This window comes from Pieris brassicae, chromosome 9, assembly GCF_905147105.1.
Source record: "Pieris brassicae chromosome 9, ilPieBrab1.1, whole genome shotgun sequence".
Taxonomy (NCBI): Eukaryota; Metazoa; Arthropoda; class Insecta; order Lepidoptera; family Pieridae; genus Pieris; species Pieris brassicae.
The window spans coordinates 3,036,783-3,050,710 of NC_059673.1; the positions used below are offsets into that span (position 1 = coordinate 3,036,783).

The 13,928-nt window shown below is 36.3% G+C and overlaps 2 protein-coding genes across 2 annotated transcripts; one reads left to right on the plus strand and one right to left on the minus strand.

Annotated features, from left to right (window-relative positions):
- Window positions 1-699: 699 nt before the first annotated feature.
- On the minus strand, window positions 700-8,059 carry LOC123714340 (probable enoyl-CoA hydratase). Its single transcript, XM_045668560.1, has 6 exons — window positions 7,766-8,059; window positions 7,154-7,386; window positions 6,619-6,769; window positions 5,534-5,683; window positions 1,466-1,663; window positions 700-859 (listed from the first exon to the last, which is right to left on the minus strand). Exons 1-6 carry the CDS (start codon window positions 7,902-7,904, stop codon window positions 741-743), a joined length of 990 nt encoding a protein of 329 aa, XP_045524516.1. The 5' UTR covers window positions 7,905-8,059; the 3' UTR covers window positions 700-740.
- A 466-nt stretch (window positions 8,060-8,525) lies between these two features.
- Window positions 8,526-12,645, plus strand: LOC123714350 (derlin-1). The gene is made up of 5 exons (XM_045668577.1): window positions 8,526-8,907; window positions 9,047-9,250; window positions 9,865-10,013; window positions 10,243-10,353; window positions 10,797-12,645. The coding sequence occupies exons 1-5, from the start codon at window positions 8,755-8,757 to the stop codon at window positions 10,930-10,932; spliced, it is 753 nt and encodes a 250-aa protein (XP_045524533.1). The 5' UTR covers window positions 8,526-8,754; the 3' UTR covers window positions 10,933-12,645.
- Window positions 12,646-13,928: the final 1,283 nt, after the last annotated feature.

Sequence of the window (13,928 nt, forward strand, 5' to 3'; positions counted from 1 at the left end):
GAAGTTCTTTAGGGAATTTGTATTCATTGAGTGGTATTCAATAAAGTTTTAAAATACTACCACAAACACGTGTGTAAAAAATAAAGAGCTTCTCAATTTCTGGAACATATTGACCAGTAGGAATTTCATAGGTTTCAATGAGATAACCTCTTAATTACCTACTTCCTAAATCAGTAAGATCAAATGCTTTCATATGCTCATTCTAAGGTCTGTCCCTAAGTTTGTTGGACCATTTTTGTGGCTTTTCTTTGAACCCTCTTTCAAGCCTACTATTAAAACAAGAATGTAACTGCTGTTGACCTAGGTGATAAGTATTGTGCCTATGTGCAATATTCTGCACTTATTTATAAATGACAGTAGTTTAGTAGTATCTGTCCACATATGGCACCTGTTCTTGGGAGACTTGTTATTTAGGTAATATGTTTAAACTCGAAGTAACAATACATACGATTTTTAGTATAGTTAGTTTAGTTATTTTTTAAAGCAAATGCACTTATCAAACACCCACACATCTTATGCAGCAAGATTTTAAATGGTAAAATAAATATATTGACAAAAGTTAGCCATTGTAATGGCTATCATATATTATAGTTATGTTTATTAATGTATAAGGTATACCAGTAGGAAATACTGTGGAAAAAAAATGTTATGAAGTGTCAACATCCTTTAAATATTTGAAAAATAAAACTTAAAACAGACTAGATTTAAATAATTAATAAATAAATTAACATAGCATCTTTTTACGGTTTCTTTTCCTTATCTTTAACAACTACTTCTATTTCTTCTAGACTTTCCTCTAATTCCCAGTCTTTAAGTGGCATTTCTGTTAATTTGTAGAATTTGCCGTGTTTTCCTATACCTGCAAAAAGTATGTGTCTAAATAATAGTAACTTAAAAATGTAATACACACGTAAGTGAAACTTCTCTATGAACTTATTTTTCGAAAAATTATCTCTACTATATGCAACTTTACAGAAATTAAGTTTAACAAAAGGTTTTTATCATCATAGACATGAATACAGATAATACAATTATTTCATTTTACCTTATTACTAATAAGATTATTACAGAATTTCATTAAGTGTGAAGCGTGACCGAAAAATGTGACGCGTAACTGAAAAATGTGACGGTTTTTTTTCCAACGCCGATAAAGAAGTTTCACTTTAAAAAATATCAAATGTGACAAAATATCTATCAACTGAAATGGTTACAATAATAGTTTCATTTACCTATTTAGGTACTAAAACAAGATTTTCAAATCAAATCATATAGGTAAATTTAGTTTCTGAATTAATTCTTGAACAAACATGCATACAAACCTAAGAAGCACATGTGTCTGGAAGCCTAAATTATCATCATACCATATTAAACATATACCAAAGACAAAAAGTTGAAGTATTGAAGTTTGATATGCAGAAGTCAACTTGAACTATTCACAGTAAGTCTGAACTCTGTAGTCACTGACCTCCTTTAAACTTCTGAACACCCTTATTAAGGTCTTCAATTGCTGAACCAAGTAGACTGCCCATGATAGCTTCATCCCTCATACTTTCCTCACTATTAGGATTCAATTGGGACATAATAGCTGCTAATTTGTCCATTATTAAGGCATTTTGAGGGAACTTTATTAAAGACTTCGATAATTTGATTGATTCACCTAAAGCTGAAATAAAAAAAAATACATAAAGATGTTGAGGTTCAAACCCGGCCTGAACCAATAATTTCTTTGTATTACTGAAATTTAATTGGTGGCTAATTCATACGCAGACACTAGTATTAAATTTATATGATTTTTACTTAGCCCTAATATTCAAAAGTCATGTGACAATATTTTTTTTTAAATCCACAAAATAATTTTGGATAACTGAAAAAAGCCTATAGTAGGTTCCCTCTTGTCACGCAATTGCGTGCTTATATGAAAAAATAATCCATTAATAAAGAAATATATAATGAAAGGATACAGTAATTTGTCAGTCTCTATACCATAAAACCCATATCGCAAATGTTAATTTAAATAAGTTTTTACGGAACTCTCGGTTCTCACAGAAAACCGGCGTGAAGTGATGCAATAGGTTCATCTTATTGTACTCGCGTTTCGTGCGGTGAGTGAGACTCCCGGAGCCCATCAATTCCCCCCCCCAGAATATGAAGATGCAGTTTAAACAGAGATTACCCCAGGGGGGTACCACACGTTTCCGCTGTGGTGAATCCCCCTCTGAGCGTCCATCATCGGAACAATCAGTATTCGGTGGTGGATGCACAGGCTGCCCTTCGTATTCTGGGGTGGGCAAAAACTGCGCTAAAAACTATAGGTTTCGATCTCGGGGCAAACGGAAGAATTTACCGAAGGCATCCCCTTCCACGCTCTCAGTGGACTTTACCAATGTTAGGGGGCTCAACTCTAATCTTAACGCGGTTCACTTTCACCTCGAAACTGCGAAGCCGGCCTTATTCTTCCTTACTGAGACTCAGATATCCTCCCGGGCTGATACTTCCTACCTCTCCTACCCGGGGTACAAATTGGAACATTCATTTGTGCCGCGGGCGGGAGTTTGCGTGTACGTCAGAGAGGATATCTGTTCTCGTCGCCTCGAGTCGCTTGAAGGAAGGGACCTATCTAGCCTCTGGCTGCGCGTAGACTGCGATGACCATCCGCGATTCTACGCATGCCTGTATAGGTCCCATAGCGGAAATACCGAAACTGACCGACTCATTGAGCACATCCAAATGGCTACAGATTCCCTGCTCGAAGGGGTTCCTACCGCTGAAATCGTGATACTTGGCGATTTTAACGCTCACCATGCCGATTGGCTCGGCTCGGAAACCACCGATCACGCGGGAAGATCCTTTCACGACTTTGCTTTAGCTTACGACCTGTCACAAATGGTCCCTGCGATTACGCGAATACCAGATGTGGATGGTCATAAACCCTCTTTGTTGGACCTTCTGCTGACCTCACATCCGGAGACCTATCAAGTCTCTGTTGACCCGCCATTGGGTTCATCGGATCATTGTGTGGTCCGGAGTACTGTGCCTACTACGCGCCCTCCTCGGCCCCGTTTTTCGGGTTGTCGCCGTATTTGGCACTATCGGTCAGCAGATTGGGATCGGATGCGGTCTTTCTTTGCGTCCTACCCTTGGGGGCCTATGTGCTTTTCGTCGGAAGCTCCAGATTCCGTCGCTGCCTCTGTCGCCGAAGTGGTTCTGCAGGGCATGGAACTCTTTATTCCATTTTCTGCGGTGCCGATCGGTGGCAAGTCACAGCCCTGGTTTAAGCGTTCTTGCAAGGCAGCATCGCGTCGAAAGCGAGAATGCTTTAATGCATGGGCGGAAGCGGCGATATCTCGTGATGCCAATACCAGCGAACATAAAAAAGCATATAACTCAGCCTCCAGGTCCTTCAAACGGGAAATCGCTAGGGCAAAGTCAGAGCACATCGCCAGATTTGGCGAGAGATTGGCCCAACTCCCTTCGGGGACTCGAGCCTTCTGGTCTCTCGCCAAAGCTGTACAAGGGAATTTTTGTCAGCCATCCATTCCACCGCTGCACAGGGAGGATGACTCGCTCGCCCACACTGCGAAGGAGAAGGCCGACCTCTTGGGCTGTCTCTTCGTGTCCAACTCGACTTTGGATGACCGAGGGGAATCACCACCGACGACTTCGCGGTGTGATTATTCAATGCCGGAAATCACATTCCGGCAACGTGCTGTTCGCAAGGCACTATCTTCCTTGGACATTCATAAGTCGAGCGGGCCGGATGGTATCCCTCCAATTGTGCTGCGTACTTGTGCTCCTGAGTTGGCTCCGGTCCTGACGCGCCTATTCCGGTACCTGTACTCGCTCGGCACTGTCCCGAAGTGCTGGAAGACCGCTTCGATACACCCGATCCCTAAAAAAGGCGATCGCTCTGATCGTCCAATAGCTATAACCTCCTTGTTCTCCAAAATAATGGAATCCATTATTAATGGCCAGCTCTTGAGGTATCTAGAGGGCCACCAGCTGATTAGCGCTTATCAGTACGGCTTTCGTCGTGGTCGTTCGGCTGGTGACCTTCTAGTATACCTTACACATAGATGGGCAGAGGCAATTGAGTCCAAGGGGGAGGCGCTAGCGGTTAGTTTGGACATAGCGAAAGCCTTCGATCGGGTGTGGCACAAAGCACTGCTCTCGAAGCTTCCAGCCTACGGGCTTCCCGAGAAATTATGCGACTGGATCTACAGCTTTCTGGCCGATCGGAGCATCAAGGTCGTCGTCGACGGAGCATGTTCCGACCTTAAACCCGTGAATGCTGGGGTCCCACAAGGCTGTGTTCTATCCCCGACCCTGTTTCTTCTGCATATCAATGACATGTTGCAACTTAGCAACATTCATTGCTATGCGGACGACAGCACTTGGGATACTCTTTACACTGGCCGGGCAGGTATTTCTCGGGCAGTTGTCGATGAGTACCGGAACAAACTTGTGTCTGAAGTCGAAACTCTACTACGTGGAGTCTCGGACTGGGGTAGACTAAACCTAGTCCAATTTAACCCCAAGAAGACACAAGGTTGCGCGTTTTCCGCGAAAAAAATACCCTTTGTCGCTACTCCTCTTTTCGAAAAGACTCTTCTTGAAGCCACAGCTAGCATCGGAATACTTGGCGTTGACATATCGAACGACGTTCACTTTCGCGGTCATTTGGAGGGAAAGGCTAAATTAGCCTCCAAAAAGCTTGGTGTGCTCAGTAAGGCGAGACGGTACTTCACTCCGGGCCACCGCTTGCAACTCTATAAAGCGCAAATACGGCCCCACATGGAATACTGTTCTCACCTCTGGGCGGGGACTCCCCAGTACCAGCTCCTTCCACTTGACCGTATCCAACGAAGAGCGGTTCGAATCGTCGATGACCAATCCCTCTCCGAGCGGCTCGATCCTTTGGCGTTGCGTAGAGATGTGGGGTCACTCTGCATCTTCTACCGCATTTACCATGGAGAGTGTTCAGAGGAGTTGTTCGGATTAATACCTACAGCTGAGTTTCATCATCGGACGTCGAGGCAGAATACAAAATTCCACCCGTATCACCTCGACGTCCGCCGTTCCACGACTGAGCGTTTTTCAAGGCAATTTTTGCCGCGCACCACCGCTATGTGGAACCAGCTGCCCACTGAAGTATTTCCGAACCAATTCGACTTAGGGTCCTTCAAGAAAAAAACGTACAGGTTCTTAAAAGGCCGGCAACGCACTCGCGAGCCCTCTGGCATTGAGTGTCCATGGGCGGCGGTATCACTTAACATCAGGTGAGCTTCCTGCCCGTTTGCCCCCTATTTTATAAAAAAAAAAAAAAAAAAAACGGATTTGTAAAACTACGCAAATGTACCTCGAGTATTTGGGTAATTCTGATTTCAACTTATTGTGATATAGTAACACTCAAAAAGAGGTGTATAACAACATAACTATATATAGTTTCTTTTAGTGATCCATAAAATATATAAAAAGGATTTTTTAAGAAATATTATACATACTTCACAGTTTTTAATTATGTCTTAACACTTACCAGTGCCTGTAGCAGTTAATTTACAACCAAGACCCATTGCATATGCGTCTGCGCCAGATATAGGCCGACCCGTCATTAACAAGTCCAAAGACCGTGATAGACCTATGAGAGCTGTAAGACGTCTTCCACCAAATAAGCTTTGTGGTGCACCTAAAATTTATTAGAATATATGTAACTTGAGGACAAACACACAGTAGGACATTATTGGCTATACATACATTGTTATAAACAAACCTAAAAACTCACTAAGATATTCTAGGAATTTAAATAATTTTAAATTAAAATATGTAATTTCAGTGTATCCATATAGTGATACCTCGAAATAGGAGTGCCCTAATATACGTTTTGAGATACAAGCCAAGCAAACAATACTTTGCTTTGAAATGAGAGTAAGATTTGAAATATGAGGAGCCGCACACTATACACTACACTAACAGTTTCTCCCACCTTAAGCCGGATATCCACTATGTTCGCGAACCTCTTGCGCTCCGCGCTCCTGTAACCACTCTGATGGAGACGGTAACGCGTTTCTCCATAGAAACACGCATGCTCGCGTCCACGAACAGACTGAACTCCCCTTTGTGTTCGCCCAATTTACCGCCACCCATTGGAGCGCTGAGGGCGGAGCGCGCACCGTTCGCCAACGTATCCACTACGCGGAGCTGTTGCACGGAGCGCAAGAGGTTCGCGGACATAGTGGATACCCGGCTTTAGACACAACCTCAGTCTGTTTGCTTCTCTCATTTTCAAAGCCTTTTTAATAAGTTGGTTTCATGTTTACTTGCTTTTGGTACATTTACAAAACCTTATCCAAAGATAATGTCTATTAAATACCTCGACAGCTGTAGTGTTTTTGGGTGCTGAAATGGATGTATGACATTTCAATTAATTTCAATTAAAAAAAATTGCTTTAAGATATGAGCAAGGTTACGGAAAAAATTAAACTTGTACCACTGTAAAACACTTGCTGCTCCCTACAATTTTTTGGTAATGTAGATAAAAGAATTTCTATTTCACAGTACTTCTTTAGCATTTATTTTATGAAAAACAAAAAGAATTATATTATATATTGGATTTTGTCATACCAAATCTTCTTCCAAGACAACCTAATATTGCAGTCTCTTCTATAATACGTAAATCACAAGCCAAAGCCAATTCAAAACCTTCGGCAACCGCATATCCTTGAACAGCAGCTATTGTTGGCTTATCACATAGTGGACGACGAAGCAACCTTGCCTGGTAGTATTTCATAATAAAGAAGGGTAAGTGAATTCAAACATATGCATGAATAAAAGTTAAATTAAAAAGAAATGTAATTAAATTAATTTTTTGCTATTTAACACTATTCCAACCTTTTTGAGCAACTCTTTCATTATATATTATGTATTTAATGGCCAACAATAATATGGCCACAGAAACATATTTGAAATTATTAGCTTAATTGGAAATGTCAGTAAGAATATCAGAATAATCCTAGATTGCATTGTCAACAAGTGGAAAGAGCTCTCTTAGACTTTGCTACAAAATAAAAATAGAGCAGATTAAATAATTAACAAAATACTGAGACCTATTTAGGATAATTTGTTCTAGCATTAATATATTATTAGCTATAGTTCTCACCGCAGCATCAGTTAGAACATTATATCCTTTTTCCCCAATCTCGTCCAAATCAAAGCCTGAGCAGAAACTTCCTCCTTCTCCATTAAGCACTAGAACTTTGGCCTCAGAATCTTTATCGAAAGCTTCAATGGCTTGTGTCATTTCTTTTAAAGTTTCTACATCAAGGCTGTTTCTGGTTGTTTGACGATCTATGTTCAGAGTAGTGATGCCAGAATATTTTTCTACAGTAATATCTGTAATATTGAACAGTATATTTTCATTATGTAAACAAACAAAACTTAAAGATTTTAAGACTGAAAGTTAAAATCAATATCAACACAGGAAGATATAATATAATGTTATAGAGTAGATGTATATAGATAAGCATTTGATAAATCTATGAAAAAATACTTGATAAATAAAATTCATAAACATATGTTTTACAATAGTGTCTTAAGATGTTAAATTTCAAACAGCAGAGTACTGCTTAGATTGAATTAATTCTGTAATTGCAAATATATAGAGTTTGTTCAAATCATTTTACATCTAATGACTACTAACTATTAACTTTTATTCAGTATATCATTGCCTTAAATTATTAGCCCTACTTATTATTTCATTATTATAACTTACTTTTTCGTACTTCTTCAGCAGCAGTTTTTATCTGCTCATCCTTTTGTGAATCATTAGAAGAAAAATTGCGGGCAAAGTTATTAAATAGTTGAAAACTAAAAGTAGTTGGCGTTTTTATATGCTTTATAAAAAGTCTCATTTTAAATGAATTAAAATGAAATTCTTTGTTTTCGACAGTACTTCTATTCTAAATTCAACTTTATTTTTTGTTATACAATTATTTGGGTTTTACTTTTTATATTTATATTTTATTCGCCCGTAATGCACGCTAGTCTTGACTTTTAAATTATATGTTTTTTTCTATTTATTATTTAGACTTGATCTGTCAATTGACATTGTCCACGAGTTAGAGTTGCCAGTGCGTCAACGCATATATGTATATCGAATTATAGTTAATAAGTTGTATATAATTAATATCGGTCGGAAATACTCAATAAAGATTTTTTTTATAATAAAACCAGGAGATCGTTAAGTATACACAGGTAAATTGGAACAGGAATAAGGTAAATGAAAAAATCCTAATTTAATAGAGACACTGCAAATGGGTGGCCGCAAAGAGAAAGACGTCCAGCTTGGACTGGTGAGTGGTGACTACGTGGTAAAATTCAAAATCATTTATTCATATAGGTAGCACAATATGAACCGGTTGCAAAGCAAAGTTTATTAAGGTCTATATTTGGATAAGCTATGGAATATGAAATTTCCAAATTCTATACTTAAAAGTCAAATGTCAACTCAATATTGCAATGTGTCATGGACTATTGTGATTTATCATCATCTTTATTTTGTGTCATTTGTAAATGAATATGAAAGACAAATTTGTTCCTTTTTGTCTAAGTCTAAACAAATTCCCATAGGACACGTGTACTCAATTTTCAGTTTCACAATTTAAAGCTTTTATTGCAAGTCTGTCAAACGCACTCGTTCCACGGATTGTGTGTTGGGGTTTGAAGTGGTTCAAAATATATTTGTAACAACTAGCGACAACAATGTCCGAATTCAAGGATTGGTTTAATAGTGTTCCCTTTTTTACGCGGTATTGGCTTGCAGCGACAATTATATTGAGCGTGTTGGGAAGATTCGGAATTTTCAATTATTATTACTTTATTCTGGATTTTAATCTGATATTTTATAAATTTCAGGTAAAGTATTCTTTGAAATGTAATTAGCTTTATTTATAGATTAAGGATTTTTTATAATTGGTCTTACTTTCAATTTATCCTATTCACACTATGAATCTTGTGTGTTGACTAATATTTCAATATAATGTTTTTATTCTAGATATGGCGACCGATCACTGCAGTCTTCTATTATCCAATCAGCCCCTCAACAGGTTTTCATTTTCTAATAAACTGCTACTTCTTGTACAGTTATTCACAGCGACTGGAGTCAGGGATGTTTGCAGGGAAACCAGCTGATTACTTATATATGCTTTTATTTAATTGGCTGTGCTGTGTTCTACTTGGCCTTTTTACAGGATTGCCAGTAAGTATATATTAAATGTTTGCCTGTATTATTTTAATGAAATAGGCTAGATATAGTATGTGTATTTATTAATATTAGCCATGAAACTTAAGCTCCATATAACATATGAAAACAATGAACTTTCATGTATTGCTACAATAAGTTTTACATACACTCCATACTATTAAATGATACTAAAAGTGCTATGCTAACTAGTATGAACATTGTACTGTTGAAATCATAAAAATATAATTTTTACTAATAACTAATATTGCAGACAGAAATTACCAGATAAAGCAGGCAGTTCATATGGAATACATGTTCAGAGACTGCTTAAATATAAGAATAATACTACAAATCCCAGCCATACTATAATGCCAAGGGGAACTTATGAAACTGCTTAAGTTTCTTAAAACTAATCATGAACATGCTAATGAGATATTATGCCTTTATCAGTCTTGTTATCTAAAGTCCACTAACAACTAGAGTCTTTTAATTACTGTCTATACAACTTACCCATGTTTGCACAAGCCCTGTAGAGCATTAAAAAAAACTTTTTATATGATCTTTCCTTGCCCTTATTTAAAAGAATAGACAGTAATGGAAGATGTAATATTTATTTGTTTTAATTCCAGATAATTATGGACCCAATGGTGTTATCAGTACTATATGTGTGGTGTCAACTCAACAAAGATGTGATTGTGTCTTTCTGGTTTGGGACACGGTTCAAGGCTATGTATTTGCCCTGGGTTTTGCTGGCTTTCAATTTAATTATTAGTGGAGGGTAAGTAACATCATTACTATGGCTTTGTCTTACTGGAGAGATAAAAAGCTCTTTTACTACCTAATGGGGCTTTAAAATAAATATAGAGTCTTTAAGAAATCCTCATAGCCAAGTTAAGATTAATGATACATCATTACTTTTATGATCATATATACTGTACCACTGCTGATTGGTGATTAGAACTAAAAAAATCTGTTAATAATTGTTTAATGTTTTTTTAACTTTGTAGTGGTATTCTGGACATAATGGGAATCCTTGTCGGTCACCTGGCATTCTTCTTATTATTCAAATATCCACAAGAATTGGGTGGACCCTCTCTGTTAACACCACCTGCATTTTTGTAAGTATAGCTGCTTTGTACTATCTTTGTTATAGCTAACCATACTTTTCTTCTCTTGTATGCCCAGAGTCAAAAATAATATATATATATATGATAAACAAATCAATATTGTTTATGAAGGTCTGCATATGGGTATGGGGTCTACATAAATGGCAATGTATCTTATACAAAATCATTTAGGAAAAAAATATTTAAAAGTAATAACTTGTAATGCTGTGAGCATGAATTGCAAAACTAATTGTGACTTCAAACACACTTTTAAATATTTAAATTTGTTAAAAGAAATGGTTTTTTAAATAAAATTTGTAACCTTTTAATTAAAAAGAGTGACTTATGCTAAAATAATGTATTACTTATATGAACCTATAAGTAATAAGTTGATAATGCATACATTACATCTAACTGTCAAAGGTTATTCAAATTACTGTTTTTTGTTCTTACAGAAAACAGATTTTCCCTGATACACGGTATATGGGGGGCTTTGGTACTGCTCCACAAGAGAGAGTGCCCACTAGGCCAGGATCCACAGTCCTTGGGGGACATAATTGGGGCAGAGGGCATGCATTGGGGGGTAACTGAGTGATTAAGTTAGTGTTTGGAAATAGACTGTGTTATTTAATTTTTTTTAATAAAGTGTTTGAATTTAAAAGATTTTTCTTACCTATTCAGTGTAATGTAATTTTTTTCTTGTTATAGGGAAAGCCCCCTTTTGTTAAACAAGAAAGATATTGTATGTTAACAGGCCATATTTTCTTTTATATATATTATCGAGGAAAAGTAACATAGTCTATTTCCTTCATAGATTTTGACATTATGAAATTCACATTTTATTTTGAGAGAAAGGAGATTCTTTCTTTGAAAATTAAAATGGATTTATACAAATATTTAGTCAACAATATTTTATTCTAGTTGATAAAGATGTATCTATGTTATAGTTTGTTTAATAATTTAGGTTAATTGTACCCTTTACAATTGAATAGTTAAAACTAACAGCGATCCGTAGGCGCATTTGGAACTAATGGGACTAATGGCAAGAGGCATGATGTTTGCTTTCGAGTTGTATTCCTTAAGTAAACTATAACAAATATAAGATAGGAAAATTTACAAGAAATTAACCCAAGCACTCATCCGTCTCTTTCTACCAAATTCTGTTTACAGTGTTATAAAAAGAGACAACAGTGTGTATTGTAAAATCAGTGTGATGACTGAATCGCGAATGTTGAGTAACGTAAGTCTAACCACTGACGGTCTCGCTCGAAGGCCATAGGTGCTTCAGTATTTTTTTACTTTTCAATAAACAGTAATGATAAAATTTATGCATTTCTTAGGTATTTGTGGTTTGTAGCTTGCGGAATGTATCGGTGAATCCCGATTGGGCCCAGACATAATTTTAGACCATTCTATAATTTTGTAAAATTATTAAGTTAACGTAAAATACTAGAATAATAAAAATATATAGAAGAATCTTTGCGTTGTTGGTCATGTTATAGATTAGCGATGCATCATACCTTGTACCGGCTTAGTCACTGTCAAAATTTTCCCAACAACCAATAGTTTGCCACTTGGTCATTGTGACATTTTTGACAGTGACAGCCGGTGCACTCAATCCTCGCTCAGACTTATGCTGAAAATAACGCGTTCATAGATTTACACTTACAAATTGAATGATAATATTAATTCTTGCTTAACGTGAGTTAAGTTCGGTTGCGGTTGTTAGGGGGATGTTCAAATGTATGTACTCTACCCATATAATAATAATAACTAACATAATATTAGGCGTAGTGGGGTTGAGACACTGAATTAACAAAACACTAGCTTGACCTAGTTATGGGTTCTTAAATCTAAGTGACACTTCTATTACCTATAAAGAATATAACTGTAGTCGACCCATTGGACATTATAGGAAAAGAGAATGTTAACATGTATGAGTGTGGGAAAACTAAAGGGCTCATTTTGGCTTCAAGTGTGCGATGGTTGGTAACAATTGGTTTCCGCTTCTAATTATTAGCTAATATATATGTAACTTGATTAATGTTAGCTTACATATCTCGTGCGCTGGATAAATTCTAAGCACAAAGGAATAAATCGATATTTAAGAAAAAAAAGAACTCGCCTATGGTAAAGGCAAGGTCTAAGTACTGAGGTATAAATATCAGCGTTCGTGCTCCAAACATTGAGATGTATATAAACATTATTTTGAACCAGGTATATCAAAATTATACTAACTAATGATTAACTTTTGAATATATTATAATAGATAATAGATTCAATAACTTTTATATATATTGTATTTTGTTAAAACGTAGGTTAATGTACCTTGTAACAATTAAAAATAAAATTATTTTATCATATTGTGTTGTTTATTTCACATTATTTATTTAATCAGTTATTGATTAACAACAAAGAAGTGGTAACCCTAATGTGCTATGTTTGTTTTACGACGAATAATACGAATATAGGCACAGATGGCTGATCCCTCACTTGTTTTATAAAACGTGCAGATGCAAAGACAAACCCAATGGGACGGACTTCAAATGAAACTAATATAATATATAACCGATAATTATTTTTTCTGGTGCTGAAAATGAGAAGAACCTCAATATTTTTTGTACATATGTAGTATTTGTATTGAGCAGTTAATCGTAACAATATACGTTTATGAAAAGGCCTTGAAATAAGAGAGGACGGAGACGTCTCAAAACTGTTACGAGGTTAAATACGAAAAATAATGACAGTATTGCTCGACTGTTTTGAATGGGTTTTGTTAAATATGGGTAAGAAAGTATGGTCACTCGACAAGGCTACCCCCTGTCTTAAATACCCAAATTTAATAATAATTAAATACAATGTCCCATCTTAAATACTCATTACTCACAAACAATAAGAATATATATATATATAATGTGAATATAAATTACTTATTTTCAAAGATCAGCTGGCATAAACCGGCACTCCACAGCACTAGACCGACAAAAATGGGCATCTTTGGCGACCTCTACCCAAACCGGGGTTCCTGTTAATTCATAAATAAATAATGTATATATATACTAACATAATCTTAGCTAACAAACAAAAATCAATATTTTTGGTAACTGTAATATAGCAACTACCAACTATTGTAAAACGGCGTATAAAAAGGCTTATTCATATTATTAATAATTACTTATTAAACATACTTATGTTAATAATATTATTATTTAATTTCATTGAATGAGTTATTTAGCAGTACGACCTGCGCTGTATATGTAGGTATATAGAACCATAAGATATTATTCATGCTTTAAATAATTGCTGGTTTCCTACACTAATAAAAATTATAAAACTATTTGTCAAGTGGAGCAATAGTTGCTTCCTGTTTCCCTCGTGACATTGAAATTAGAAAACATCGCATTGAGGTCGAAGAAAGTTAGAAAAACGCAGTGGCCAATCGGCGGGAACCGGTCGAGTCATACCCACTCGCCAGTTCCATTTTCAAAAAATCATTTTATTTTTATTTTTTTATTCTAGAAAGTAATGTCTTTTGGGTGATGTAAGCCTGTAGTTTAGTATTCCTTCTACTCTTTGATCTTATGATC

What these genes read in the sequence shown, in the direction of transcription:
- LOC123714340 (XM_045668560.1), bottom strand. Translation starts at nt 7,904, where the DNA reads ATGAGACTTTTTATAAAGCATATAAAAACGCCAACTACTTTTAGTTTT. An exon ending in TGCTGAAGAAGTACGAAAAA is followed by an intron (nt 7,387 to 7,765) that starts GTAAGTTATAAT and finishes TCAATATTACAG; the next exon opens with ATATTACTGTAGAAAAATAT. An exon ending in TTGTCTTGGAAGAAGATTTG is followed by an intron (nt 5,684 to 6,618) that starts GTATGACAAAAT and finishes AATAAATTTTAG; the next exon opens with GTGCACCACAAAGCTTATTT.
- LOC123714350 (XM_045668577.1), top strand. Translation starts at nt 8,755, where the DNA reads ATGTCCGAATTCAAGGATTGGTTTAATAGTGTTCCCTTTTTTACGCGG. An exon ending in GCCTTTTTACAGGATTGCCA is followed by an intron (nt 9,251 to 9,864) that starts GTAAGTATATAT and finishes TTTTAATTCCAG; the next exon opens with ATAATTATGGACCCAATGGT. An exon ending in TTAACACCACCTGCATTTTT is followed by an intron (nt 10,354 to 10,796) that starts GTAAGTATAGCT and finishes TTGTTCTTACAG; the next exon opens with AAAACAGATTTTCCCTGATA.